Here is a 26,417-nt window from a genome sequence, read left to right on the forward strand (position 1 = left end):
AAATTTCCTGCAAAAGGAAATACGCGAAGTTTCAATTTGCAAACTATTCGGGCTGCGTCATTTCGTAGATTTTTTCAGTCTCTTCAAACGTTCCACTCGAGCATTTTATTTCAAGTAATTTGAATGCATGGATTTTTTTCAAAAATTTGATTTGTACCCATTCTACTGGACTTTTCTGCAAACACACACACATACACATCTAGTCTTACTCCATCAGTTGTAACCCAATCTCATCCCTATGCTCTTCATTTTTTTCTTTTCTCCCTTCTCTGTTTGTTACTTTTGAATAAAACTAGACAAAGAGGCTTTTCTCCAACCATGACGATGTTAAATGAACAGAAAAGATGCCACTGTTCATTTCTTAAAATTTCTGGAAACATATTTCCTAGTGGAAATTAAAATAAATTCTTCGAATTTGATATATGAAACTAACAAAGTCAATAACGAAAAAATTAGTGCACTTGTAATTCCGATAGTTCCATGTTTTCAGTGGTTTAAAATTTCTTCGACTTACTTCCATCAGTTTAGCAGGAGATAATTTTTGTGTAGTACACTATTTGCACTTTTAAACGTTTCTCTGCTCACTTTTTAGTTTTCGAGGCTTTTTTTTCATAGACGGCTTTTCTTTACATCTACATAGGCACTTTTTCTAAAACTCGAGCTGAATTTTGAATTTGCAAAAAAGCACAGTATGGATCCGTAGATATGGAGAAATAGGAAAACTAGAGAGAATTAATTACATAATTATAGAGAATTAGATTATGTAATTATGGAGAAATTTTATTATTCAAAAAAAGTTCCTAAAATCTGCTGAATTCTATCCGATAAAAATTTCCCGCTATAGTATCTTGTTTTAAGTGCGATTTGATGTGGGAAGTTATTTGAACGATTAAACGAACAATCGTTTTGGGACCTACTACTTCTACAATCTCGCTCGTTTGTTTGTTTGCGCTCACTAAGAGTTATCGTTGGAAGAAATTTTTCTGTGAGAAATTTATATCATGGGCAAAAGGAGTTTCCTCCCATACATCCTTTTTACATTAAAAAAAAATTTATTCTTTCCTTGAGGGTTTATTTTTTTGACATTGTCGTTGTCATCATTATCATATCATTAATATTCCTGTTTCATCTCTTCTTTAATAGTGAAAGTGAGATCGGAGTGTTTACACAGATGTTTTCCAACCTTTAAGGACTTTAGGTGTACTGTAGTAGGTACTTTAAATGTTTTTTAATCCTACAGTTAAGTCCGTCATCACTTACTCGTCATATTTCTATCTCAAATAATGTTGTCAGTAATGTCACTCGTGTAAATCTCGTGTTTTCCAGGACGGAATCGAACGATATTGTGATGTTTGACTAATCGATAACTGAGAGCTTCGATAACTACACGGAAATGTATTTAAACATCCTCATATTGCTTCTAATCGCTGTGGTACCAGCCCTACCGCAAATCGTCGACGTTGAGGTGCAGGAACTCAGGCTTGGACAGTGAGTTGTTTTTTTTTGGAAAACTTTCCAGCACAACCTCATTTTTTCTCGGGGTAATTTTCGAAGCTGTTTTTAGAAAGCGTTCTTTAAATATTGATAGATTTTTAAGATCAGATTAGCTACCGTTTTTTGTGCTTCTGCCTCCCTCAAAGTTTTGAGTTTTTGCAATTTCATTTGCAACCAGATTTCCCCTTATAGCCATACATACTGCACGTCTATAGAAATCGGCACCCAACAGGGGGTCTAACGACATATGTACGTGAAGAGAATTCGCCTCAATGCCTCACTATAACAACGAACAACGCCCTCATCTATCGTTTATGCACGATGAGGACAACTACTAAGGAAGACATTCGATGTCCATACTTAATGCTCACCCTAGCGCGCACAATATCGGGACTATCGCTAGAGCTAAGCAAAAAAAAAACAAAAAGTTTTTTCACGTGCTAACATAGTCCGGTCGCACGAAAATTACTTTCAGCTCCACTTTTTTCGCGCCGGCAATTTTCTTCCAGCATCTACATACGTAATGGATAGATGCGATCTTTTAAAAATCTCGAAAGTTCCGGCCAAAACACAGTATTTAAATCAACTTCTCAAATGTTCATTAAAATCTATGAACTTAAGAACATGCAAGGAATAAAAAGGAAAAACAGAATTAGAAAGGTAATTATAAATAAATTAATTAATAATAAAGAAAATAAACAAATAAATAAATAAATAGCAATGAAAATAAAGTAATCAAAGAAAAATATGCACAAAAATATTTATATCTCTACAATATGCACCAGAAGAACTACAATTTGTCGATGACGTGATCCACAACCGTCATCCATGAACTAACGTAATAATTTCCCGGCAATAATTTTCTCGGATTTCCTCTCTTTTATCAGTGTATGTAATATTTCATTTTCATCCCTTAAGCATTCCTTTCCTTACTCTTTCCCTCTCGTTTTAACTCCTTCTTCTATTTCTTTGACACTCAATAACATTTTCACGTGCTTGATTAGAGGGCCACACTCATAGCGTGTTCCACTCCTATCCGATCTCAATTCATCTCTAGAAAACTTTTTTCCCTTAGTCCACAATTGTCGCGGAAATTAAATTTTCAGGGAACCATCCGTTATCCTCTTAAAGTCTTCCTGCTTTTTCCTGCTTTTACTCCTGAAGGAAGTGAAACAGCTCATACGTTTTCGGATTTCCCTCAGATCCAGTGACTATATTCTACAGAGAAAATTTAGCACAAAATTTAGCATCCAGAGCAATGTGAGTGTGCAAATTTTTTTTCTCTCGAAAATTATCCCGTGAACAACTCCATACAACTCCACATTATCCTACGTAAGAATATGAGCCTTTGTTGATCTGAATTCTCCGTACTTGCCTCGTTCTATCACACCGTCTAATTCAGCGGAATTGCCTCTGAATTCATCCGTGTGGTTGTTTTTTTTTCGCCACTCGACCAACAACCTTGCTTGCCAACGAACCTTCTCAGGTCGTCAAAAGTCCGTCAAAATCCATCTGACAAAGCAGACAAAGCAACAAAGAAATACTCAATTATCTGTCCTAAATGTCCTTTATCCATCACTTTTCGCCGATGCTTCAAGTCTTCAAGTCTTTTCCGTACTTTCTGGCATTTCAACAGTGAATTAATTCTTTATCTGATACGAAGAACGAGTCAGTTGCCAACGTGACGCGTGGCGTGTTCGAAAAACAACCGAAAAGAACCGGTGAAGTTGAAACCGTGGACAGCTGTTGACGTTTCTCATGTGGCGGTGTATTAAAATCTAAATTTAAAGACTTATGCGAGATCCATACGTAAAAACTAGCTGTGAAAAAATTTGTAAAAACTGAAAAAGACAAATTCTCCATTCAATTCTACCCAGAATATGTCGATGAGACGATACGTCGATGTATTTTCCATAAATTCATGGTTACTTCTCCGGCTAATAGTAACCCATTTCGCTCACTTTTTCCAATGGGGAAATTTTCGACATTTCTGATAAATTATCACAAAATTCTCGTTTTTCTGAATGATGATGTTGTCAAAGAAATGAACGGCCCACGGGGTTTTGAAGCAAGTTCGGGGTCGTTTGATTGAACCGAAAGGTGGTGTTCTTTGAAGGTCGTTGTCGCGGAACTCGTACCACCACCACAACGACGTCTATGAATTCTCCTCGTTTCTTCTCTTTTACTGACATGGTTTTCGCGACTACAATTCCTCCAATACTTCGATGGGGTGGCGAAAATCACATGAGGAAATTATCCACGGGGTAGAAATGCACATATTGAAGGCCCTTATAATAACTTGGATACGAAATGTAAATTAGTTCATAGATAGTAATTAAGTTATTATTGTGTTTCCTTCTAATTAATACTCGAAGAAATAATATTGCTTGAAAAGAAAAGGTTTTAAAAAGTGGAAAAAGTGGAGTAAATCTTATTCTAAAATTTGCTTCTTAATTCAGGAAAGTTTTAAGTAGTTTAAGGTTTTAAGTTTGAGTTTAAGTTTAAGTAAGTAGGTTTTAAGTAGTATAAGTAGTAGTTTAAGTCGAATCTTTTGATTCCTGATTTTGTTCCACATCGAGGAAAAATAAACCTTCGAAATTTGTTATTTTCACTACTGAATGAGTTCTTAAAATCACAAAGTTCATTCGAAAGAGCTCTATCGAGGAAAAAAATATTAAACTGACTGCATATAGAAATCCAAAATTGCTACATTATTAATAATGTCGGGAACTATTCAACTGGAGATCACTGAAAAAAGAAATTGAAATTTATTGGGTCCCATGAGTGGAAAGATGTGCAGTCGTTTATAAAAATGATTAGGTAAATAAGATGCTTTTTAAAATGACTGATCAATCTAAAAATTCACCTATATTTTGTTGTTACCGTACCTGTTAAATTAGAGATCGCCAGAATTTTTGAGACATTTTGCGGTCTTGCAGGGATCGCCCTCTCCATTCTTCCTACAAGCAATGAAAAATGAGCTGAAAAATGGGTGGTCTGCTACATAAATTCAGAATTAATGCGAATTTTAACTTAGGCTGTATTTCTTTACATTGTACATCTCTTCTTTAATTTATTCATTGGGAAAATTTTTCTACATTAACAGTCATCATGGCAGAGCAAAGTGCAGGGAAAAAATCTCACAAGGAATATTTTCAGTGGAACATGCATTTTTGAGCGATTCCTGGGATCCTTGTACTTGTTTTTCGTTTTCGATTAATTGCTGATGGTGCGCGAAGTTCCGAAAACATTTCCAGAAGAGCGCATTGTTTTCAAAGTTTGCCATAAAGCATCCACGAAAAGCACAAACGCTGGGAATTCTCCATTGTACGGCTACAATTAGCCATTGTCTTATGGTTGGAGCATAGAGCGGTGCGGTGAGTTCGTGCTAAGGGCATTCCCTGCTCGTTTTTCATCCGGGTGCCTGCCCTCATTTTAAAATAACCCTAATTTGTAAAGGAAAAACCCCTCATCTTTTTCAAAAACACTTGTAGAAAAATATCAAAAGTGTGTAATCGACGTTTCCAGCAAAGAGGAGAAGTGAAGGGAAGTCAACCTTAATTCGTCAACATCGTTCCTATTTTAGGAACTTTTTCGGGAAAAACAGACATCGTACAGTGAAATCAATTCGAACGTTGTTGTTAATGTCCTGGAAAATCAAGTACTTTGCTACTTTTTCATGGAATTATCGTTGGAAAAGTACAGGCAGGGTAGTAATACTACGTTTTCTCTACACGACAATTGCCTGCTTGAACTTGCGTAGCTGTCAAGATGCCATTGTTAAATTTTTCAAAGATGTGATGTCAAACTTGAAGTGCTTTAAATTTGAGAAAAATCCCTTCGCATTCTTTTTTCTACATGTCTCATCTTAAAATAAAAACTCCGTAGGACAATGAAAATGAAAAGCAATGGTTTATATTCAACAGTACTTCACCTGGTATTTCAAGAAAATTTTCGAGTCCTGAAACCACAGGATTCTTTTTTTTTTATGTCTCATGTAAACAATTATACAACATGTAAACAACAATTAAATAAAAACTTCGTAGAAACACTAGTGGAAAACAATGGTTTGGTTATGTTTGTTAGCTCGACATTGGTCTAAATCCATGATTATATTCTAAGGCCTACAAGTTATTTTTTAATCCTAGCGCTTACCAGTGCCTTTATTATTTCCTGGGATTTTCTGGGGTTTGCTGAGATTTTTGAGTAAGCTTAGCATTGATGACTTCTGTTTTTCTGAAATTTTGAAATTTCAGAATTAAATTTTTGGAATTTTAGAATTTAATTTCTCAGAGTCCAGTGATCCCAAGACTCAATGTGTTCCAAGTTAGGCGATGAGCCTTCTTAAACGTTTTCCCTGATCTACCATATAGGATACGGTGACCAGACCCATCCCGTCCTCATCCTCAGGCATTTTCGTCTACGATCATAAAGAATTTAACTCGCGAAATTTGAAACTTCATATTTCAGATTTTATTCTAATAGTACCGTGCTAACAACGAGTTTTCTGGATCCTAAAATTTTAAAAATTTAGGGACCTTTAGGAAAAACCTTAAAAAGACAGAATTGAACGAATTCCTGTACAGAAAACCTCCTGTTGATTCGAGAACTCGTTAATCATAACGACATTTCGTTACGTTACGCGTTACGTACGTCACATGCAGCAGCAGCAGTAGCATCAATCAACTCAACACAATAGACACGGATCAATCATCTGTTCCTGAATTTCAATGCGTACTACGTTCCCGGGTTTCTCCAACTCCGTTCTCCTCCTTCTCTTCCACCCTCATCTCGATTCCATCGTCTTCTCGGCTCACCTAAACAGATCATTCAACGCCCACGCACATTTCCTATTTGTTCCTAACGAAGCAATTTCTGCGCACCACCACCTTCTCCTCCTGTGTGTGTGTACCAAACGGATCAACCCGTTTTGGACATACATAATGTGAGGCAATCAATTTGCATACGTTGTCACTCTTAAAGCGATGAGAGAGCACAGTAAATCGAGAGATCACAGACGGTATTGTGACGAGGTTCAGGTGCTGCAACGGAATGACTACTCGGATCAACGCGTACGTACGTACATACTGCCGGCGACAGGTGTTACTCAGCAGTCATCAGTAAGGTGCTCGGATAAGTTGCACACCTCCACGATGGTCATTTGTGGATCACATGACTACGGTGGTGATTTTATCAGGGATTAAGGGATTAGTTTCGCATGTTCGATGTAGTAGCAGGTGATTGAGAGTACCTATTACTTTGGAACCAAATAGATAGCCTTTACATGGGACCCAAACCCCAAGAACCCTTTTTACACATCTTTTCAGAAGCAAACATGAGCTATAGAGGAATAAGAATCTTAGGAAAAAAAGAAAAATCAGAACTTGCTTGATTTGAGACTTTTCGTTGAGTGACATCAGTTTATTGACTCTTCATAAAAAAAACTCCAGTGACAGTTCGCCTTAATTCACCTTAATTACCTTAGTTAATAGTTTATCCCGATGTTATGCAGGGTGTTGTAACTCGTCCGAATGCATAACTCGTCCTCACAGACCACCTTCAAGGGAAAAAACTGACGTTCCATAGCTTTTTATGAAACGGAAAAAACGCAAACGAAACGTAACGTAATCGATGGGAATTAACGATGAAAACAATGATCTAGGCATTTCTCGTTCCACTCGTTCAAATCGTCGATTAGCGATCGGATTCGTAAATTAAGTAATGTTACCGTGACCGCTCGACTCGAATTATAGAGGCGTTTACGGCGTCCTTAAAGAAATAATCAGCGATTGATCACGAAAAATCCAGAAAACCTCCCCGTCGTAGCATTTTCCACTCGTAGGAATGGATAAAAAGGAATTTTTCCCAATGTTTTTCCATTTTTTCCAATGTTTCCAAGAAGAACTGTGAATCGTTCATATGTAGAAACCGTAAAGAGAGGGGAAATTCCGAAAATTTTCCGACGTAGCAAATAAAAGGTGGTAACGGTAGATCAAAAAGTTTCAAAAAAGACAAATATTAATTAAATTCTTCCTCGTACGGAGAAATTGCTTTAATCCATTGCTTAGCCTGAATTTACGGAATGAACATTATGTAGAAAAGCCAGCTTACCCTCTATAAAATTCTCGACTTTTTCCAGAAAAAAAAACGCTCACACAGTAGCATGAGAGCCTGACGAAACTCTAAATTTCCCTGGAAATGCTATGCTGTTAATCCATTTTCGCTTTCAATCGTTAATTCTTCCAAATCCTCTCATTACTCATTCGCCATTCACTCCAGAAACTATACCAGGATGGCGTGAAAACAAATTTGCGACTTCGTCACTGCTGGTGGCAGAAGATTGCGCTTTTATCTGTCGTTCCGATCGGGCCGAGAGTACGTAATGATGGATTAGGCTTACGCCTTATGGTGTATCTGAGCATAAAAGACTATCCAACGTAACCGCGGACATCCTTCTCAGGAATTTCTAAGAACAGTGGAAATTCCTCGAAACCTTTTCTTATCCACATAATTTTACATTCCCCTGCTATGGGAATTTTTCAGCAGACCGTAAATAACTGCTATCTAATCCTTATTTTTTGTACGGACTTTTCCAGAACTGGACCCTAGAAATCCGAAATACTCTAGAAGCACTAGATATCCTTAGAAATTTCTTATAATTTGACGGAATATGGCAGAAATGGCTATTATGACATTAACGATCTTTGTTAACACGGCGTTTATTGACGAGGTGCTAGTTAGGCGCTGTAAGTTCCTCAGAAAGACTTAAATAGGTTCGAGAATGCTGCAACTGCTACAGTAGAACAAAGAAAATATGATTTTTTCAAAGTAGAGCCGAAATCCTGACAGTTCTAACAATTTAACAGCTCTTGTTTCTTTTTTTAGGCTATTTAAAATGTCAAGATCTGATCCAGAAGTGAATCTAGCAGGTGTCAACTGTGCTTGCACCTTTTTTCCCGAAAAACAAAATAAGAAACCAGAAACTTGTACTGAAAATAATTAAAAGCTTCTTGAGCAAAGGAGCTTTTAAAATAAGTTTTTTTCCGAGATTTCAGATTTTTTTTCCATGAGCACTACTGTTTCTTCAGGAATTAATTAGAAAATACAGAATAAATACTGAAGTTTGTCTATCCCAAATTTATTATCCTAACTAGTTCACAATCATCTAGAAGAAATTAAATTAGGATTGAATTAAAGTTAAAAATAAATTAATAAAAAAATAAACCTATTAAAAATTCGAGTTCAAATCATCTGAGTTAAACTAGAAATAAGAAATACAAATAATAATTTCACAAGTTACCATTTTGTTATTTCTCGAATATTCGCTACAATTAGACCTTCGATCAGGTTTTGGTGAACGCTGAAAATGTACAAATGAACGATTTTCGGAAATACACAATAGTTTCCTGGTATTTTTTTTTTACTTCTGTTACAATATCTTCGGATTTTTACACACGCTGTTTTGAACAGGAGTCCTCCTGTATTGTTTAACAAATTTTTTTAAAGTTTACATTTGTGTAAATTTTCAAAGCATTTCACCTTTTCACTCAGAATAAGTTGTTTATTCATAGATGTCCTCACCAAATATGTAGTCCAAATAAACGCTTAAATATGGCAAATAGTGTAAAATGTAAATAATAACAGCTTATAATAATAAGTAGCTTGAAAATTACATAATATAAACAGCTTATATCTAACTCAGAAACTCTTATTCTTTTTATGTATTTACTTAAAAATTACATAATATAAACAGCTTAAATCTAATTTGGAAATTCTTATTCTTTCTATGTATTTACATAAAAATTACGTAATATAAACAGCTTAAATCTAATTTAGAAATTCTTATTCTTTCTATGTATTTACTTCTTTTTGACTTCTTCTCCTCATGGGTTCTTTAACAAGATCTTTTATCTATGGTAAAGTCTGCCTGCAAACGGACACCGGAAGCCTAAGCATTAATCAGCAGCGTCCGATGTTGATTCATGTTCGGCTGGAGAAGAAGAAGTGCAATGTGCTTTTGTGTAATCTACGCCGTATCATCCACGACGTCTCATCTCTAAGTCTGACCAGCCATCCGAAAAAAACTCGTGAACACAAGCAGTTTGTGTCGTTCAGAAAGAAGCGTTGTACCGACGAACGTATGGCGTATTTTATCATCCGGGGGGAATCTTTGTTCTTATGGATGGACGGCATGACGCTTGGATTTTTCATTCTTTTCGGTCGGTTTTGCGGCTCTCATCTAATCCATCCACACCAGACGTGGACGTGAAGGTTTCGCTCGCTCGCGCGGTTGTACATCACTGACGAAGAAGGTCTTAACGTGAAAGCGTGAAGCGTGTGATTGAAGATCGCGGCGATGATGTTTAGAATTTGTCCGAGTCATTCGCAAGTGCTGAGAACAGCTATACGAAAATATTGAGCAGAGCAGAAGTGTCGAGGTTTATTGCCGATCCGATCTCATGTTGTTTTTTTTTTGTAGAAATTCGTGGAAACAAACATGGAATTTCTGAAAGCGAAAAAAAAAACCAGAGAAGGATTGCGCAAAGAAACGAGACGGCAACCTTTCTTCTCCTTCTTCGCATCCTTCAAACAATCTCTTTTGATGCAATAATAATAATAAATAAGAATAATATATAAATAATAATAATGACAATATATTTTCCTAAAATTAAAAAAAAATAATGACAATACATAAATAACAATAATAATAATTAATTTGGGCTATAGAACACTTCATTTCACCTATAAAAACAAGCTGTACAAACTTTTCTCAATGCGTAAATAAGGCAAAACACCATTAATAAATTAACTTTTCAAATTTTGTTTATTGTTTTGCTTGTAATTTTGTTTGGAACATGCTGAAATTTCTGGATGTTTCCACTTCCCAAGACCATATATCACAACTATCATGCGCAATGTTTAATCAATTTACGACCGCTAAGACCAACAGGTGAATCAAAGCATTCATTCCATGCCATAAACAATTTCTAACGGATCGGATGGATCATAGGGGACTATAATTTTCCGAAAGAATATTGTTAGCTGAACTGAATCCAACAGAGAAGCGTACCATCATCGAATCTTGACGCGTTGAATAAATCTCGACATTAAAATCTCCATCATTTCCACAATGAACGAGTTTCCCAGTGAGGCGTTAGTGCAATTAACGTAGATAAAAGGCGAAGGTAATCAACCATATTGAGTTCAGTCAAGTGTAACGGGTACGAGGATACGCGCTACTCTTTTGTACGGATGAGATGGATAGGTTAATATTTTACGGAAGGTTATGGTAGATGGTTACCGTAGCAACGTTCATATAAATAGTACGGTATAACCGGTTATGAACAGGCGAAAAAAAACCAATTCGTCAAGTCATTCACAAAAAAAAAACTTCTTCTGATTACTAGGAACCAAGCAAAGCCGGAAATATCTAACATTCTTAGGATTTCAAAAAAAACATTTCAAAATTCATTTCCTAGTAAAACAAAGCCACATTTCCGATTATTTTCTAATATTGATTTTTTCTCTTATCTTTCACGTTATTTACACTCTCATTCATTCACTTTCGATCATTCTAATCGAATAGCTCACTTCACCTCTTTCACACACGTTATTCTTTCTCTCATTCCTTCCCTCTTCCTCTTTCTCTTTCTCTTTCTCTTTCTCTTTCTCCTTCTCCTTCTCCTTCTCTTTCTTTTCCTCTTTCTCTCTCTCTCTCTCCCTCTCGGCTAAGGTACAGTTCTTGCAGTTCCTCTTCCTATAAATAAAGCATGGGAAAATATTTTTATTACTTATTTATTTATTTATTTTTAAGAAATAGTCTTATTTTACAAACAGAAGACTCTGAAATACTCTTTTGAGAAATTTGCATGATTGTTTCATCAACTAATCGCTCAGCTCTGGACTTCGAGAAAGTCTCTACACTTCTAAAACTTCCTCAGGATCGATTTAACCAGAGTTTTAAAATTCTCCTTATCTTGTTTTGGTAGCAACATCAACTGTTTACAGAAGCAACGCATTAAACGTTAATGTGTTCCGAGGAACTATGTTCCGCAGCGCCATAATGACCTCTTGATGTTCAGGGAGCGCTTGATATCTTATCTTTAACGTACAATTACGCAAGTTTCGTATGAGGAAGAGGGATAAGCAGGGGCCCCCGGAGGTTAGGGCAAAGGCTTAAAAAGGTTTAACGGGGTCACATTGGTGCGGTAGGGAAGAAAAAAGAAGAAAGTTCTGCAATCGACCCAAAAACTATAAAATAAGAATAAAATAATAGAATAATCAAATGTGCATATAATAACAAAAATAAAAAATAATAAATAATAAAATAATAATAAAAAATATTAATAAAATAACAAATTGTACAGAATATATAAAATATCGAATAATAAAGTATGAAAAATACATAAAATATAATACAGACAACAAAAAAAAAATAGGATCCGCACTTTACTTGTGCTCTGGTGAAAAATTATCGTTGCTAACGTTATTGTCTTTTAATCGAGTTCACAAGGTGTTTGTTGTTTATTTGTTTTTGTTCGTTTGTACCGCAACAGTTCGAATAATGTTTCTCAAAAAAGAACTCTTTCATAAACTACTTTCGACAGCTTCAATGTTTACGCTTCATGACAGTAAACACATCAAATGAAAAAAGTTTATATTTCTAGTGCAGTGTTGTGGAAATACACCATCCTGCTAAATGTATTTTTTTTTTTCAGGAGAAATGTTTGTCCACACGAAGAAGTGGAAATAGTGACTGTTAAACAGCCATGTGTAGAACGATATACAAAATATGTGAGGACAAGAAAACCTGGATGTAATGGACGATTTAAAAGTTGTTCCGTGAGAGAACCGAAGTGAGTTTATCGTACTTTTAACCCAATTCCACCTTTAAGCACAAACAAAGTTCAAATAAAAAGAAGAGATTGACGGAAAATACATAAATAGTAGAAAGAAATTTAAAACCCAATAACATTTCTTCAATTAAAAAAGAAATGTATCAAATTTCACAAACCCATAAAAAACTAAGAAAATCCTAGTTTTTAGTACCAGTTTTTATTCCTTTAATAAAAAAAAAAGAGGGAAATAAATGTAGGATTTTCACCCTGTGTTAATTCTTAAAGCATAATCTCCGAGAAAAAAAGTGAAAAAGTGAAAATTTCGAACTCCACATCCTTGGGTACCTAAGACTCCATCATATTTACGTAGCTGTCACTATAATTATGTATTATTATTTGAATACACCTCAAAGACTCCCCTGGAGGATGACCTTTAGTGTCAATGAACAGCGTTACGTCATTGCTAACACCTTATAATTAACGAAGTCGATCAGAGGTCTGTGCCAAGTGATCCGTGAGAGCCACCGCCAGTATTAGGGGTCACTTGCCGAGCGCACTCAAATGAACTGGGAGGGATCCAATTTTTTGTGCGGAGAAAAAAAATGAGGGAGGGAATTTTCACTACACTTTCATAATACCGTTTAGAAATCTATGATTGCGAAAAATTTTCGATTTTAGGCATAGGTCATCCGGAACTTTTTAGGTTTTCTTCATTCTGGCACCGTAAAGTGCTAATCGCTAGGATTTATCCATTTTAGCCTTCCAGCTTTCTTGTATATTTGTTTTATTCTATTTTTATGTATCACTGAGGCTCATGGAATCACTGAGGCTCATGGGATCACTTGCACCCATTGCTAGATGACCTAAGAAGGATCCAATTTCTTATGCGGAGAAAAAATTACCAAAGGGATTTTTATTGCATTTTCATAATAACGTTAATAAAACTATAAAAATGAAAAAATAGCACATCAAGTTTAAATCTATGTACTTCACCCAGAATTTTTCTCTTTGCTTCATTCGTCCCGATACGACACAATAAGTAATCATTAGAATTTATTACCTTTCTATTTTATCCTCATGCATTCATACAATTTCAGTCCAAAAAATGAAGAATTTCGCCTATTTCTTCACATTTTTCACTTCTAATTTTTTTGTTTGGAGCATTAAAGGATAATTAACCTGAAAAGTCACTCACAATGGCTAACCCATCTTAATTCCAAAACTTTAGAGTCATTAAATCAGTAGACCTTTAATTATATTAATTTGGTTTAGAATTTAGAATTCACGTTTAATTTGGAATTTAAGATAAGTTGGATTTAGAATTTAAGATTCAGAATCCTTAAGTCAGTAGACGTTACCGTTTTTTGCTTCTGTTTTTATGCAACATCCACGGATGTTTTCAAATAAATAAATAAATATTCTCCAAGAGTAACGGAGGATGAATCCACTCAGACCATTTTTGCGAATATTCACAAATGTAATTAAATTTTACTAGTCACATCTTCTAAAATAATCTAACAACAAACGTATTTTTAAAAGACTTTTTTTAAAAAACTGGTCTACTGCCTGTATGGCGAAAAAAAAAACTCCAAGACTTTATTTGGGAACTTATCTTGCACATCAGTCCCATCTTTTTAAAAAATTTGCAACGAACGTGTCCAATGACAGGAATAAATTAGATTGCGCATTGTGTGTGTGTGTGCGTTGTCGATCTTCGAAAAAAAATCTGGACCTGATTAATGAGCTGAGGTGGATTTGAATCCTCAGAAAAAAAAAAAACGCCTATGTTGTTTTGGTATCACAGAACAAATCTGTCCTGTTGTTGATTTGGGCAACACCTGTTTCAAAGGAACAATTGTAGTTTTTCGCCGAATGTACACAACAGTGAAGGAAATGGGAATTTTTCAACCATAGAAAATTTACCAGCTTTGCCTAAAAATTTTAAAACAGAACATTAAAAATATATCGAAAATATATGACATTAAATAGTGTATTTGTACCAAAGAGTTGCTCACTTAGTAATAATAATAGTAATTGAATAAATATAAATTAAATAGTAGGTAATAAATTACTAGAGAATATGACACAATGTAATAATAATAAAATGATATGTATACTAAAGTATAACATAATAATATAATAATATATAATGTTATATAAAAAATAAAACAAAAAATAAAAATAAATAAAATCAAAAATCAAAAATAAAATAAAATTTTTAAGAAAATAAATTAAATATTAAATTGATAGAATGTTATTCAAATCACTGCTACTATATTATTACCATTAGTGATAATGACAAAAATTAACAAAAACATTAACAAAAATAAAATAGCAAAAATTAATTAGAAGTAGTTAACAGTTTAATTCGGAATATATTATTCAAAAAAATTATGTAAAAATTGAGTAGGTGAGCAGAATGGCGTTCACAACACTAAACTTTTCTATCCACAGGACAATCTACTTTCACACCTACAAAAAGGTGAATCGAACACGACGACATACGATAGCCGAATGTTGTCCAGGATGGGTGCATTTGCCGGGGATGGACGGATGTCAACGAGGTGAGAAGAATAATTATGTTTTCTTGTTATGCCAACGAGGTTTAGATGAAACATTTTTATTGGGTTGACGTTTCCACAACAAACTCGTCTTTTTTTTCGCGAATTCGCCTTGGTGACAATCTCTTTAAGAACGCGATGGTTTACCAACCCCGCTAGTCGGTGAAACTATGTACACTTTGAAGAAAAAAACGAGTTTGTCGAAACGTCAACGTCAAATAAAAAAGTTTCAATTAAATCCCGTTGGCATAACAAGAAAACATAAACACACTTCCAAATCCTGAGGTTTCAAGAAGAGAGGACTTTGGAGATTGTAGAACAATAATTACCTTCAAAATTTTACTAGTATTCCTCCTCATATCGCATGGATGATCAGACTTCCCGCATGATTTTCCTCATCCACTAATTACTCGATCACCACCTTACCACCTTACATTTTATATTTACTAGTATTCTCAACAAAGTGATATTTGCCCACGAGTAAGCGTTAGCAACGATAAACAGAACGCGAATGTTTACAGTACTCTTATATTTTATTGTTTCATTAGCACATAAATCAGCATTAACAGAGCACACCTGTTCCACTGGTTATAGTATTTGTGTTGTCACACCAACGTCGGCGGATTACGGTAACAATAGAAGGGGGGATGTCGTACTTTGTGGATGTACATCTATCATTCATAACCGCCTGGACTCTTTTGAGCATCGCGGAATAGACAATTATCGCTGCATAGATGAGAAGTCGTAAACGGTCTTGACCATGGACTAATAGTTTGGTCATCGAACACGATTGAAAAAGGGATCAAAAATGAAAAATCAAAAAGAAGTTTCCCCAGAAGTACGACGCTAAGAAAAAGAATTTTAATGCATTCGGTAAAAAAAAATTGGCTGAGATACATCACGAGAAAGGCAAATATTTAAATCCGATCAATTACCAAAGACCAACCTTAGTCCTTCCGAAAATTCCAGCAATCAGGAATAGAATATAGCGTCGATTTTCCATCGCTACTAAACTTTTTTAAAATAGATTTTTGTTTTGTTTACCTTTTTCACTGCACAAACGTTTTGTAGCGTTCCTTGGTTTTCCGGATTTATTGAAGAATCGAGTACTTATCGGAAATTGAAGATTTGAACATGTCAAAAATATTAAAATTACAATTCTAGGCCAAACTTTATTTCCATTAAAATTCCCTTCTATTCATATGCTTTTTTTCTTTGGTACAAAACTGTGATCAGGTCGTAGTAGATGAATTGAGCTCCATTAATGTTTTAACTCTTGAAAATGATGAGGAAAGTGATATCTTACAGAAATACTTTATTTTTAAAGAATTTAACCAAGTTTGAACGCAACAACAACAACAACAAAACAAAAGGTACATTGTTTTCAAAACGTGAAAACGGGTATCCACCTATAGGCCCAATGTTTTCCGGCTGCTCTGTTGCCTCATAGAATCGTAGAGATCGCAGGTGACCTTACGTAGAAGTTTTATTCCCCGCAGAATCGTCGGACAGGCATTATTCCACTGGTTGTTAGTCTGCAGTTCCCACGAATAAAAAACTGGTATCTTCAGCAGGCCATAGGTCAGAAGAAAAGTGACCAGACAAAAGAAATTACCAGCACCTTGGAAATTTCTAGAATTTCCAAGGTGCAGGTAATCGGAAGATGTAAATTGTGCAGCCGTTGTAGTTCATCCCACCATCAATAGAATCCTATCCACACATTATTGAACGTGATCTTATCATATGCTTTAAAAAATACAGTACTCTCATCGAGTTAACGAGTTCAAGAGTTAAAATGCAGCTCGAGTTCAATGTTCTTCGTCTATTACAACTTTTTATCACTGTTTTGAGCAAAAGATTCGAAGAATATGAAGACAAAAATTCTTTAAATAGAAGCAATCACCTAGACGGAAATCGTACACGGTACTGATCATTGCTCGTTTTTATTCCTTATTCCATCTTTTCAGTATATATTACTGCATTTGTTCTGTAACTGTTCTTGCAACATCTTTTTTTTTCAGCAGACCATGAAACATAAAAAATAAACAAATAAATAATTCTATTACAGTAATAGTAAAAAGTTCGGGAATAAGTGCCACCTAACTCTCAGACAAGGTGTTGTTAACGGTTAGGAACGCTTGAGATGATTCCTACCGAAGCTCTGCGATACTGTCGTTAGTGAAACGTGCGGATGTCGCCTTATCTATCCTCCAGGTGACATGGAAAGCTAACAAACAGATTTTGTAGAACCGAATCCGATCACTAGTGGTTGCGAATCGTTACTACCAAATCATATGTCATGCATGCAGGTCGTAAAGAGACAGGCGGCATCTTTGAAAAATCTCCCGTACTCTGGCCGTTCTTCGTCTTATGATCTCCGCCGATCATAATGTTCGCCCCCACACACACAAAAACGTACCGCATAAGGTCAATCGAAGAGAGCGTGACATCCACAAGGATGTGATTTATTTCCGAAGACACGATGGACTCCAAAAAAAAAATGAAATCCTGCCAGTTCTCAACTGCTTCTGTATAATTCCACAAGCTCATTTTTCGATATTTTTTCCTTCTTTCATAAAGAAATCTGTTCTCTCTAGGACTTTTTCTGTTGTATACTGTTTCTACAGTAAAAATCTGCAACATGTTAAATACTGTTGAACACCGTGCTCGAAACCACTTGAGAAGGATTAAAGGGCAGCGATGTTCGTTTCGGTCCCACCCGGAAATTGGATAGGTATTGTCAATGAGCGCCAATAATAGAGGTGACCATGTCAGAAGAGAGTGTATATGTTTGCGTTGGCAATTGACACACGACTCACGTAATCGCACCCGCACTGACGTAAGTGGACCAGAAGAGGTTAGGGACCAACATTCCGAGTAAATAATGAGTTCGAAAAGAGAACATAAGGAAAAAGAGGACACCTAGTAGATATTAGAAGCCAAGATAAGAGTAAAATGTACTTGGGATGGGGAGAAGCGCTCAGCGGCGGCCTTGTTTCAGGAAGTAAATAATTGGATCAATCAGGGTCCTAAGATCTAAGCATTAGTCTTGGATTATCTATTACATGTAAGCTAAAGTTACTAAATGAAAAAAGTGAGATAGAGCGTCCAGAAGTAAGTACGCCACTTAGTCCTCCTCTCCCCCAACTACATTTTCCCCCAAGATAATGAGTAGTCATCGGTAATCAATGTCAAAGTTTTCTTTTTCAGTATTGTAACCAACTGTTGGTAGGGTTTATTTAGCTAGCCTTGAAGGATCTAAAAAAACAATCTTTGCAGCAAACTGCACGACGGATTTATGTCATAACGGAGGTACTTGCATTCCTTTCCAAAATGGAACTGAGGACATTTGTCAATGCGCTCCAGGATTCACAGGAGCGAAGTGCCAGTACGGTGAGAATGCACTGTTCTTCCTTAGACATTTAGAATTACCCTCTTGAACATTTGCAAACAAATTACACATTCAACATTTATATCAAATCATATATTTAACATTTATAACAATGCATTTCAAGGCAACAAATGTATAAAGTAGGGTTTGAGCATTGTTCTGGCTGATCCGATCATTAAAAAAATCAGTTTCTCGAGAAACCACACAGAATTCCGGAAAAACAATTCGTTAAGATCAGTAAGAGAAAGGAAAGGGAGTTTTTTTTTTGTCGGAGGAGATTTTCCACCTAAAATAGGAAATGTTACAGATATCAACGAATGTATCGTGGATAACGGTGGATGTCATCACGACTGTGTAAACACAATCGGTACCTTCTATTGCAGATGTTGGGCCGGATTTGAATTGGAGGAGAATGGCAGGCACTGTAAAGGTGATTTTTGGTAGATTCTTTGCCCAAATGATAGTTTCTAAGGAAAACAAATAGAGATATGAAAACCTGCAACAAAAAAGAAAAAACTGGAACAAATTCGCCTACGATTACAAAAGGATGACGGAACATTGCACTAGAACTGGTCTTTCTGTATTATAAGCTTCTTACTAAGAAATAATTCTGCTTATTTTCGTTGTTGACTAGCCATTTTCACTATGATGATTCCTACAGAAAATCCAGCAGGAACTCTATATTTTACAATGAAATTCTCTTAAAATCACCAGAATAATTGGTTTTCCTGAACCTCATCATTAGCTCATCTTTTCATGAAATGAAGTATGCTTTTTTCGTTTTTTACAGACATCGACGAATGTGCGATATCTAATGGTGGATGCTCGCATCGTTGTGTGAATTCTCCTGGAGGACATCGTTGTGAATGTCCTCCTGGAATGCAGATCAACTCTGGTGGAAGAAAATGTGTTGGTGAGTATCACCATAGACAAATTGAAGTCAAAAATCCATTCGAAAAAGAATCATGAACAGCTCTAACAGGGTTTATGTTCGTACTTCACTTTTGTTCTTGCACATCTTGTTACAATAGAGACAGTTGTGTTTGCGCATTGCCGGATTTGTGCGAAGTGCTTGACCCGGCTTGAGCAATACTTATCAAGTGGGTGGTAACTCGAGAAATCTCACGAACAAACACATACATGCTGTTTTGGATAGTTCTAAGGGCCATTTGAGGATTTTTGTGCACATTCGGGGAACGACGAGAATCTTCATTTAGTCGTTCATTTCATTTAATCATAAAAGAATAGTAAATATCACTTCATTCAACTTTATAGGTATCAACAAATCTTAAAATCATGTAAAGGTATCAGCCAACTGAATCTTATCCTTTTCGCGTTTTCAAAACTTCGATGGTTCTGCTCTGAAAAGAAACTCTGTACGATTTACATACGTATGTCATCATAGTTTTTCAAACGTGTTACTCTCCAACCTACTGTGAATTTAATATAAAATAGAAAAGTAAGTAATAGGAAAGTATTTGAAATAGAAAAATGAAATAATTAAATGATGCACAGGAAAAACAACGAACTTGCTTTTTTTCTGACAGAGTATAATCTCAAAGAAGAACTAGTCAAAAATGGTCCACTGCGATCGTCTTGTCTTTTTAAGTAGTTCTAAAGAAAGAAATGAAATTTCATACCGTCCAAACCAGGAAAGTAGTCCTGCAGGTGTACTTTCACTACAGAACATCTGCAAATGTACATGGAATTCTTACATCTTTGAAAGAAAAATATTTCGATAAGGCTTTTAAGTGGAAGCTACCTCAAGTTGCGTAGTAAATAGCGCATCTAGTTCGCCTCTACTCGATTATTAGACTGTAAAATCACGACTCATAAACTCGTCCTCTTTGGACTTACACGCTACGAGCTTTGTCATGACTAATGCCCTTTTATTACACATTTGACAACTATCATAATGGCTATTCATAACAATGACGGCTATATCGGGCATGAATCATGTCACTATGCGTGTTCTTCAAATGGTACATGCTGAAATATGAACTATCAATAAGGAAGAGGCGGACAAAATCCATTAAAGTGATGCCATACCTTTCTTTTTTATTGATTTGTACGTAATTGGCAACGAACATTCATTACCGGTGTATTGAAATCTGATCCTCGTTCATTTTCATTTGCTAAACAATTTCCCCCATCGTTTTAAACAATTTAACTACCACTGGAAAAATCTCGGGAGTTTTTTTACCCTCATCAAAATGTTACGTGCCTTAGCCACTTTTTTCCTTAAATTTCCTTCATTTTTCAGATTCAAACAGCTGCGCTGCTGACAACGGTGGTTGTGATCATATATGTGAAGAAAAACTGGGCAGATTCTACAGATGTAAATGTAAACACGGCTACCGTCTAGGAGATGACAAGAAAAAGTGTCATCGTAAGTGAATATCTTTTAATATTTTTATTTACGCCAACGATACGTTCTATACAGTAAACAAAACAAAATGTTCTTAAATAAATGAATGGGCCAGACTTCATCTACTATAAGGTCATAAAGTTGGTTGTATGAATTAAATTCATCCATTTTTCAGACTAGTACTGATCGATATTGATTCATTAGCGTTTTAACCAGCCGTTTTTACTAGACATGCAGACGGTGACCATCGTAGTCGTTAACTCTATTATGTCCCTCTCGAGCATATGTCGTGTTCTCAGTTGTAATTAACAGTGCTTATGAATGCAAATCACCGTTGACGTTGAACAATGCCCGGTGTCCATACAGCGACGCCAAAGCAACGCCATCTAGGGACCATCAAATTAAATCAGGTGCAAAATTGATTGATAGTATTTTTAGATGGCTATTTTATGGACGGGGAAGGCATTCAGAAACTTATTATGTAATTACATATGAAAAGTGATCTTTTGCAAACTAGCCACGTTCTTAAATTTCAATGCAAGTCTTCAATTTTAGATCCGTTCAAGTTAAGAGTATACCTTATTCGAAGCCCATAGTTGTTCAGAATTATTGCGTAAATTTAGAAAAACTAACATATATTTACAGGTTTAAGGGTGAATTAAGGGCTTTGTTCCAGGATCTAATGAATTATATTTCTTAATAGTGTTAAAAGAGTTCATGCACTTCGCATTAGCAACTCATGCGCAATCAAACATCAATCACTTTCTTCCTACAGAGTTCAGAAACACTCAGAACTGGCCCCCACTGTATTCTTTTACTAATTTCATAAGCGTACAAATCATCCTACAGCAACAATGAGGAAAAGAATTGTTTTCTTTTTGTGCTGACATTCGTTTCCCAAGCAGATGGATGTGACCAATCCGTTTATAGTAATCTGGTTATCACTCTGGACTTGGATACACGAATGCAAAATTATGGGTGACTTACTACTAATTATTAATTAAAGTAAGAGTAACTATGTACTCTAAGAACACCTGAAAGCTAAGTTCTAGAAAAAAAAACACATAATAAATATAATATGTAATAATTTCAACATATTTTTGAAAAAGAATGTTTACAGATGATTATGACTTAGTTAGATGGTTATAACCTGCTGCAAACGTTTAGGCTGAGTGGAATTGACTAAATGGAATGTGGAAAAGTGGAAAACTACCTAGATATACACAACATAGTGGGGAAATGAAAGAGTCAAAAAAGAGAAGAACCATCTATGGTCTTTAATTTCTACAACATTCCAAAATCTAGATGAACATATACATTACTCTACTAGAACATATTTGATTCTCTTTCTAAAGCGAATCCTCACCTTATCGTTCCATGCATTAATGTACAAGTTGTTAAAAGCATTACTGTTTTTTTTTCAGCCATTGATCCATGCCTGGATAAGAAAGGTGGTTGTCACCATCACTGTGTGAACGAAAATGGTCGAGCGAGGTGTCAGTGCTTTGCCGGATATCGATTGGCCTATGACAGGAAAACTTGTGTCGGTAAGAAAACATCAGAGTTTGAAAAACGTACCAAGCGCTTGGGAGGAATGAAACAAATAAGAACCACTTGGTGCAATACAGTTGGAATACGCTTCAATTTGGTAATGTACTAAAGGAACGACTATGCGGTAGTACATAATGTATGAAAACGTGTCACGAATTGCTCCCTATGGAACCATAAGAAAAAGTTCCCGATGCATGGTAGATCAGAGATCTGATGCTTGGAAAAAAGTGTGTATAGTAGGGTCAAAAAGACATGAAGAACGGTGCAGTTGCATAAGCGGCTGTGCTCGTAGCGGAACGTAGCGGTTAGGATCTACGGGGGATCCTCGCTTACAATTCTAACCGCTACGAGCGCAGCCGCTTACGCAACTGCACCGTGTTGTTCATGTTGTTTTGATTCTATTCTGCATACGTAGTGCAGAGCACTCCTAACTGAGCAACTAAACCACAATGAAAATTCAGATATTGACGAATGCACGGTTCAAAAAGGTGGAGGATGTCAACATGAATGTGTCAACACCTATGGGTCATACAGGTGTGTCTATTTCAGTACCTTGTAGTCTTACTCCATCAAAGACCCTCTGAGAAACTAATTAATTGCTGAAATCCGAACTTTCCTTATGCCTCTGGAAGTTCTTGAATATGGACGACCAACTTGGGAGGAAATGCGGAAAAAGGGAACGATCTTTGTATGTTTTCAATCTCTTACAGTCTCACTACCAGATGGATCTCACAACGTTTTATTTTCAACCGATATATTGAGACAACGAGAACCGTGCTGTCGTTCTTTTACGCAGATTTCGCATTCTATTACATCACAAAAGTAACTGGAGGAGTACGGAGAAACTTTGTACCAAACCAATTAGTCTACATGAAGGATAGAAGTTCCTAGTTACAATCCGGAACGTTCTCAGCCTTCTTCTGAAGGACGAGGAAGTCTCGTTCTAGCCGAAATGTTTTTCACCTTTGTTTTTTCTCTATGCTTATTTTGGGTGAATTTTAATGGAACTCCTAACTCGATTACAAACTTACTTCATATAAAAGACATATCAAGTTGAAAATAGTTAAGGATTCATTCCAGTTCTTAATCACCATCATTTTTATTTGATCGCACATCTTCAGATGCCGCTGCCGTCCGGGTTTTACTCTTGCCGAAGATGGTCGGTCGTGTGATGAACGACTAACCGGTTGTCAAATAGCAAATGGTGGATGTCAGCATGATTGCTACGATCAACCAGACGGTGGACATCTATGTAAATGCAGGGATGGGTATGAATTAGCAGCTGATGGGATGAGTTGCAAAGGTGAGTTGATTGAATTTTTGGGTCAAACTTATTATTGGCTCAGCTTCCGAACGACATAGCGAGTAAGGCGGTAGCTTCAAAATTGTTGAAGGCACAGTTCAACTTCTATTAACAATATTCTTGGTGTGTTCGAAAGGTTGTAAATTGGTGAGAAACTTCTGCAGTCCTCGGAAATACAGCTATCGGGAAAATGTAGTTGGGGTGAGAGAACTCGGTGGCGTCCTTATCTCTGCAAGTAAATAACTAAATCAATCAAGGCCATAAGACCTATGCATTAGCCTTAGAAGGTCTATGACATGTAAGCTGAAGTCATTAAGAGGAAGAAGTAAGAGAGAGCGTTCAGCAATGAGGAAACTACATTTTCCCCCTTCCTTACAGCCATACTGAGGAAGTGAATGATGATTAGCCTATAAAATTGATGTTGTGACGCATAATCTTTATTCATTATTCTCTTTTATTCTATTCTTTATTCATTTCGAACTGCTCTGCCAGGGAACCACTTCAAAGTTAGCGTTAATTTATTTCTAACGGAGCACCAAAACTAGCCAATCCATTAGGAAACCTCTATTCCTGCCTACGATATCTATGTAGAATATATATATAATATTCTACATAGGTATCGTATATTGAACTGTGCCTTCAGTAAAATTGAGGAGTAATTATTCTCAAACCGAGTTCAGATGACAAAAACACTCTACATGTGAGGTCTGTTTACCTCTCGGACACTTATGAGGACACATCCTGCCTTCTCAATCAAGGCACTTGCCATCGTCTATGTATGGACTATCGTTCAAATGAGATCCAATGTTTCTGCAACGCTGGCTACTTGCTCAACGAAGTTGATCGACATTCATGCCAGGGTATTTGCGCTCATTGGCAGTAGATGAACTGATAGTCATACACTTCATTGTGAACACAAACACCAATTAGAATACGTGCAGCACCAAAAGCACTTGTCCGGTCGTCCTCACAGCACAGTTCCAATCAAGTTCAGAAACTTTGTAGCGTCGATTCAAAAATGTCACAGAATTTTCCGGAAGCTGCCAAATACTTCCATTCTTCTTCAAATTCTTTGCCTTGAAGCGCAAGTGGTTGCAGTGCGATTATTACGAGGCCACTGTACTGATTGTTGCAAGCAGCGTTGTGGGATTGCGAGGATGACGGAGAACCTGTGTTGTCGCGTCGGAACCTCAGTAACGCTGCTTCTTGCTTCCTACTGAACTTCAATATATATCGAGAGATGTAGATATAAACATACGAGATGGTTAATATCGGTCTTAGCTATCTACACTAGTTGCAAGAGCGCAAACTATTGTAGCAAATGGATCGTGGAACCAGATAGGAGTCAATTAGTTTTGCCTAAGCTGTAAAGTTCTTCTAACTAGGCTGTAAGGTTATTCTAAGGTATGAGATTGTTTTAGCTACGTGCGTTTCTCAGAGTTCTAATTTAATTGCGAATTTAATTGTAACTGGTACCTTGCTGCCTGTTTCCAATCAACCACGTTGCTCACATTTCAGAAGTCCCCAGAAACTAGAAGCTTCCAGGAGCAAAGTTAACAACAACATGTTATCAGGTTTGCTCCTGAAAGCCTTCAACTGAATAAAATAAGCATAACAGTAAAATAAATTTAAAAATAGGTAATTCATAAGTACGGTTTCTATTATTACATAAAGAAAACTACTTCAAGATAAATAAATTGCGCAGCAGCATGAGCAGACATCTTTTGTTCATTATTAAAAACCACACCTTTCTTACAGAGTGTGCAACACACTAGTCATGGTACCACTTACTTCGCAGAACCATTAGTATTGTGCACATTTAGATTATAAGTTTGATGAGCACAATTAGTGGCTGGATATACGAAAAGGTTCCAGGCAACTTTTTTCATTTCTTTGTATTTCAGACATCAACGAATGTTCAGTGGGGAACGGAGGTTGTTCTCAGCTCTGTATTAATCTACCGGGCTCCTTCGAATGTCAATGTAAACCGGGCTATATTATGACGTATGACAGGAGGACTTGTGAAGGTATACCAGTCGCAAGTTTCATACACAATCATTTTTTTTTTCTGACAAAAATAGATTTTTCATTTCCCAAACAGTCTATGATGATTAACCGGTTTAACAAATTCTCTGACTGACCGTTTACCCGCTACAGACATCAACGAATGCGTGTCAAACAACGGTGGATGCCAAAGTTTGTGCACCAATACACCAGGAAGTTATGAGTGCGCTTGTGAGGATGGCTATCGGTTGGCTGAGGACGGTCATTCATGTTATGGTGAGAATTTCCGAATGATTTATTCTTTTGTTTCATTTTAAGAGAACTTAGATTTGTTTCAGATATAAACGAGTGTCTCGTAAACAACGGAGGATGCAGTCAACTTTGTCGCAATGATGAAGGTGACAGGCATTGCGAGTGTTTTGGCGGTTATGTGCTTGGGAAGGACGGAAGAACATGCATGGGTTGGTATATCACCGTTTTCAAAATGAAGGAAAAATAAAATGTGTATACGGTAGGGGAGTTACCAAGCATTTAACGTTCCTATCCTCTGGTAAGAGTTATTCCATACTAGAGAAATTTGACTTTCTACAGTTTAGAAGGACATATAGTAGGGTCAAAACGACATGAAGCTTGGTTCAGTTGTTTGATCCTACTATATTTCGTCCATCTTCGTCAGTGCTTTCTCAGTAGCGGAAGATCGAACATAGTTAAGAAATAAGGTTTTATATCCTTTTATCTCTTTATTTTCATTCCTTTTTTTTAAAGATATGAAGTCATTTTGGGACTTAGGTTGCCGAATTATTTCAAAATCTAAGTATTTTTCGCGTACCCAAGTCTCTTTGTTCATACCCCATGTTTCATGGTTTTAGCTGCTCTGTCCGCCTCTCTACCTATTGTTGCGTCACGT

The 26,417-nt window shown here is 36.2% G+C and overlaps 1 protein-coding gene across 4 annotated transcripts in view; it reads left to right on the forward strand.

Annotated features, from left to right (window-relative positions):
• Positions 1–1,393: 1,393 nt before the first annotated feature.
• Positions 1,394–26,417, forward strand: part of RB195_016826 (uncharacterized protein) — a gene marked incomplete at both ends in the record, with an annotated part of 36,712 nt that continues 11,688 nt past the window's right edge. For 2 of the 4 annotated variants that reach the window (XM_064183537.1, XM_064183535.1), the window contains 14 exons: positions 10,410–10,444; positions 12,213–12,350; positions 14,787–14,896; positions 18,173–18,286; positions 18,592–18,714; positions 19,075–19,197; positions 20,548–20,673; positions 22,077–22,199; positions 22,665–22,737; positions 23,325–23,506; positions 25,411–25,533; positions 25,664–25,786; positions 25,849–25,971; positions 26,380–26,415. In XM_064183537.1, the coding sequence (XP_064039416.1) occupies positions 10,410–10,444; positions 12,213–12,350; positions 14,787–14,896; positions 18,173–18,286; positions 18,592–18,714; positions 19,075–19,197; positions 20,548–20,673; positions 22,077–22,199; positions 22,665–22,737; positions 23,325–23,506; positions 25,411–25,533; positions 25,664–25,786; positions 25,849–25,971; positions 26,380–26,415 (1,552 nt within the window). Of the gene's footprint in view, positions 1,489–10,409; positions 10,445–12,212; positions 12,351–14,786; positions 14,897–18,172; positions 18,287–18,591; positions 18,715–19,074; positions 19,198–20,547; positions 20,674–22,076; positions 22,200–22,664; positions 22,738–23,324; positions 23,507–25,410; positions 25,534–25,663; positions 25,787–25,848; positions 25,972–26,379; positions 26,416–26,417 lie in introns of those variants that run through there. The other 2 variants (XM_064183534.1, XM_064183536.1) reach the window with 2 other exon arrangements.

Source organism: Necator americanus, chromosome II, assembly GCF_031761385.1.
Source record: "Necator americanus strain Aroian chromosome II, whole genome shotgun sequence".
In the NCBI taxonomy this organism is placed as follows: domain Eukaryota; kingdom Metazoa; phylum Nematoda; class Chromadorea; order Rhabditida; family Ancylostomatidae; genus Necator; species Necator americanus.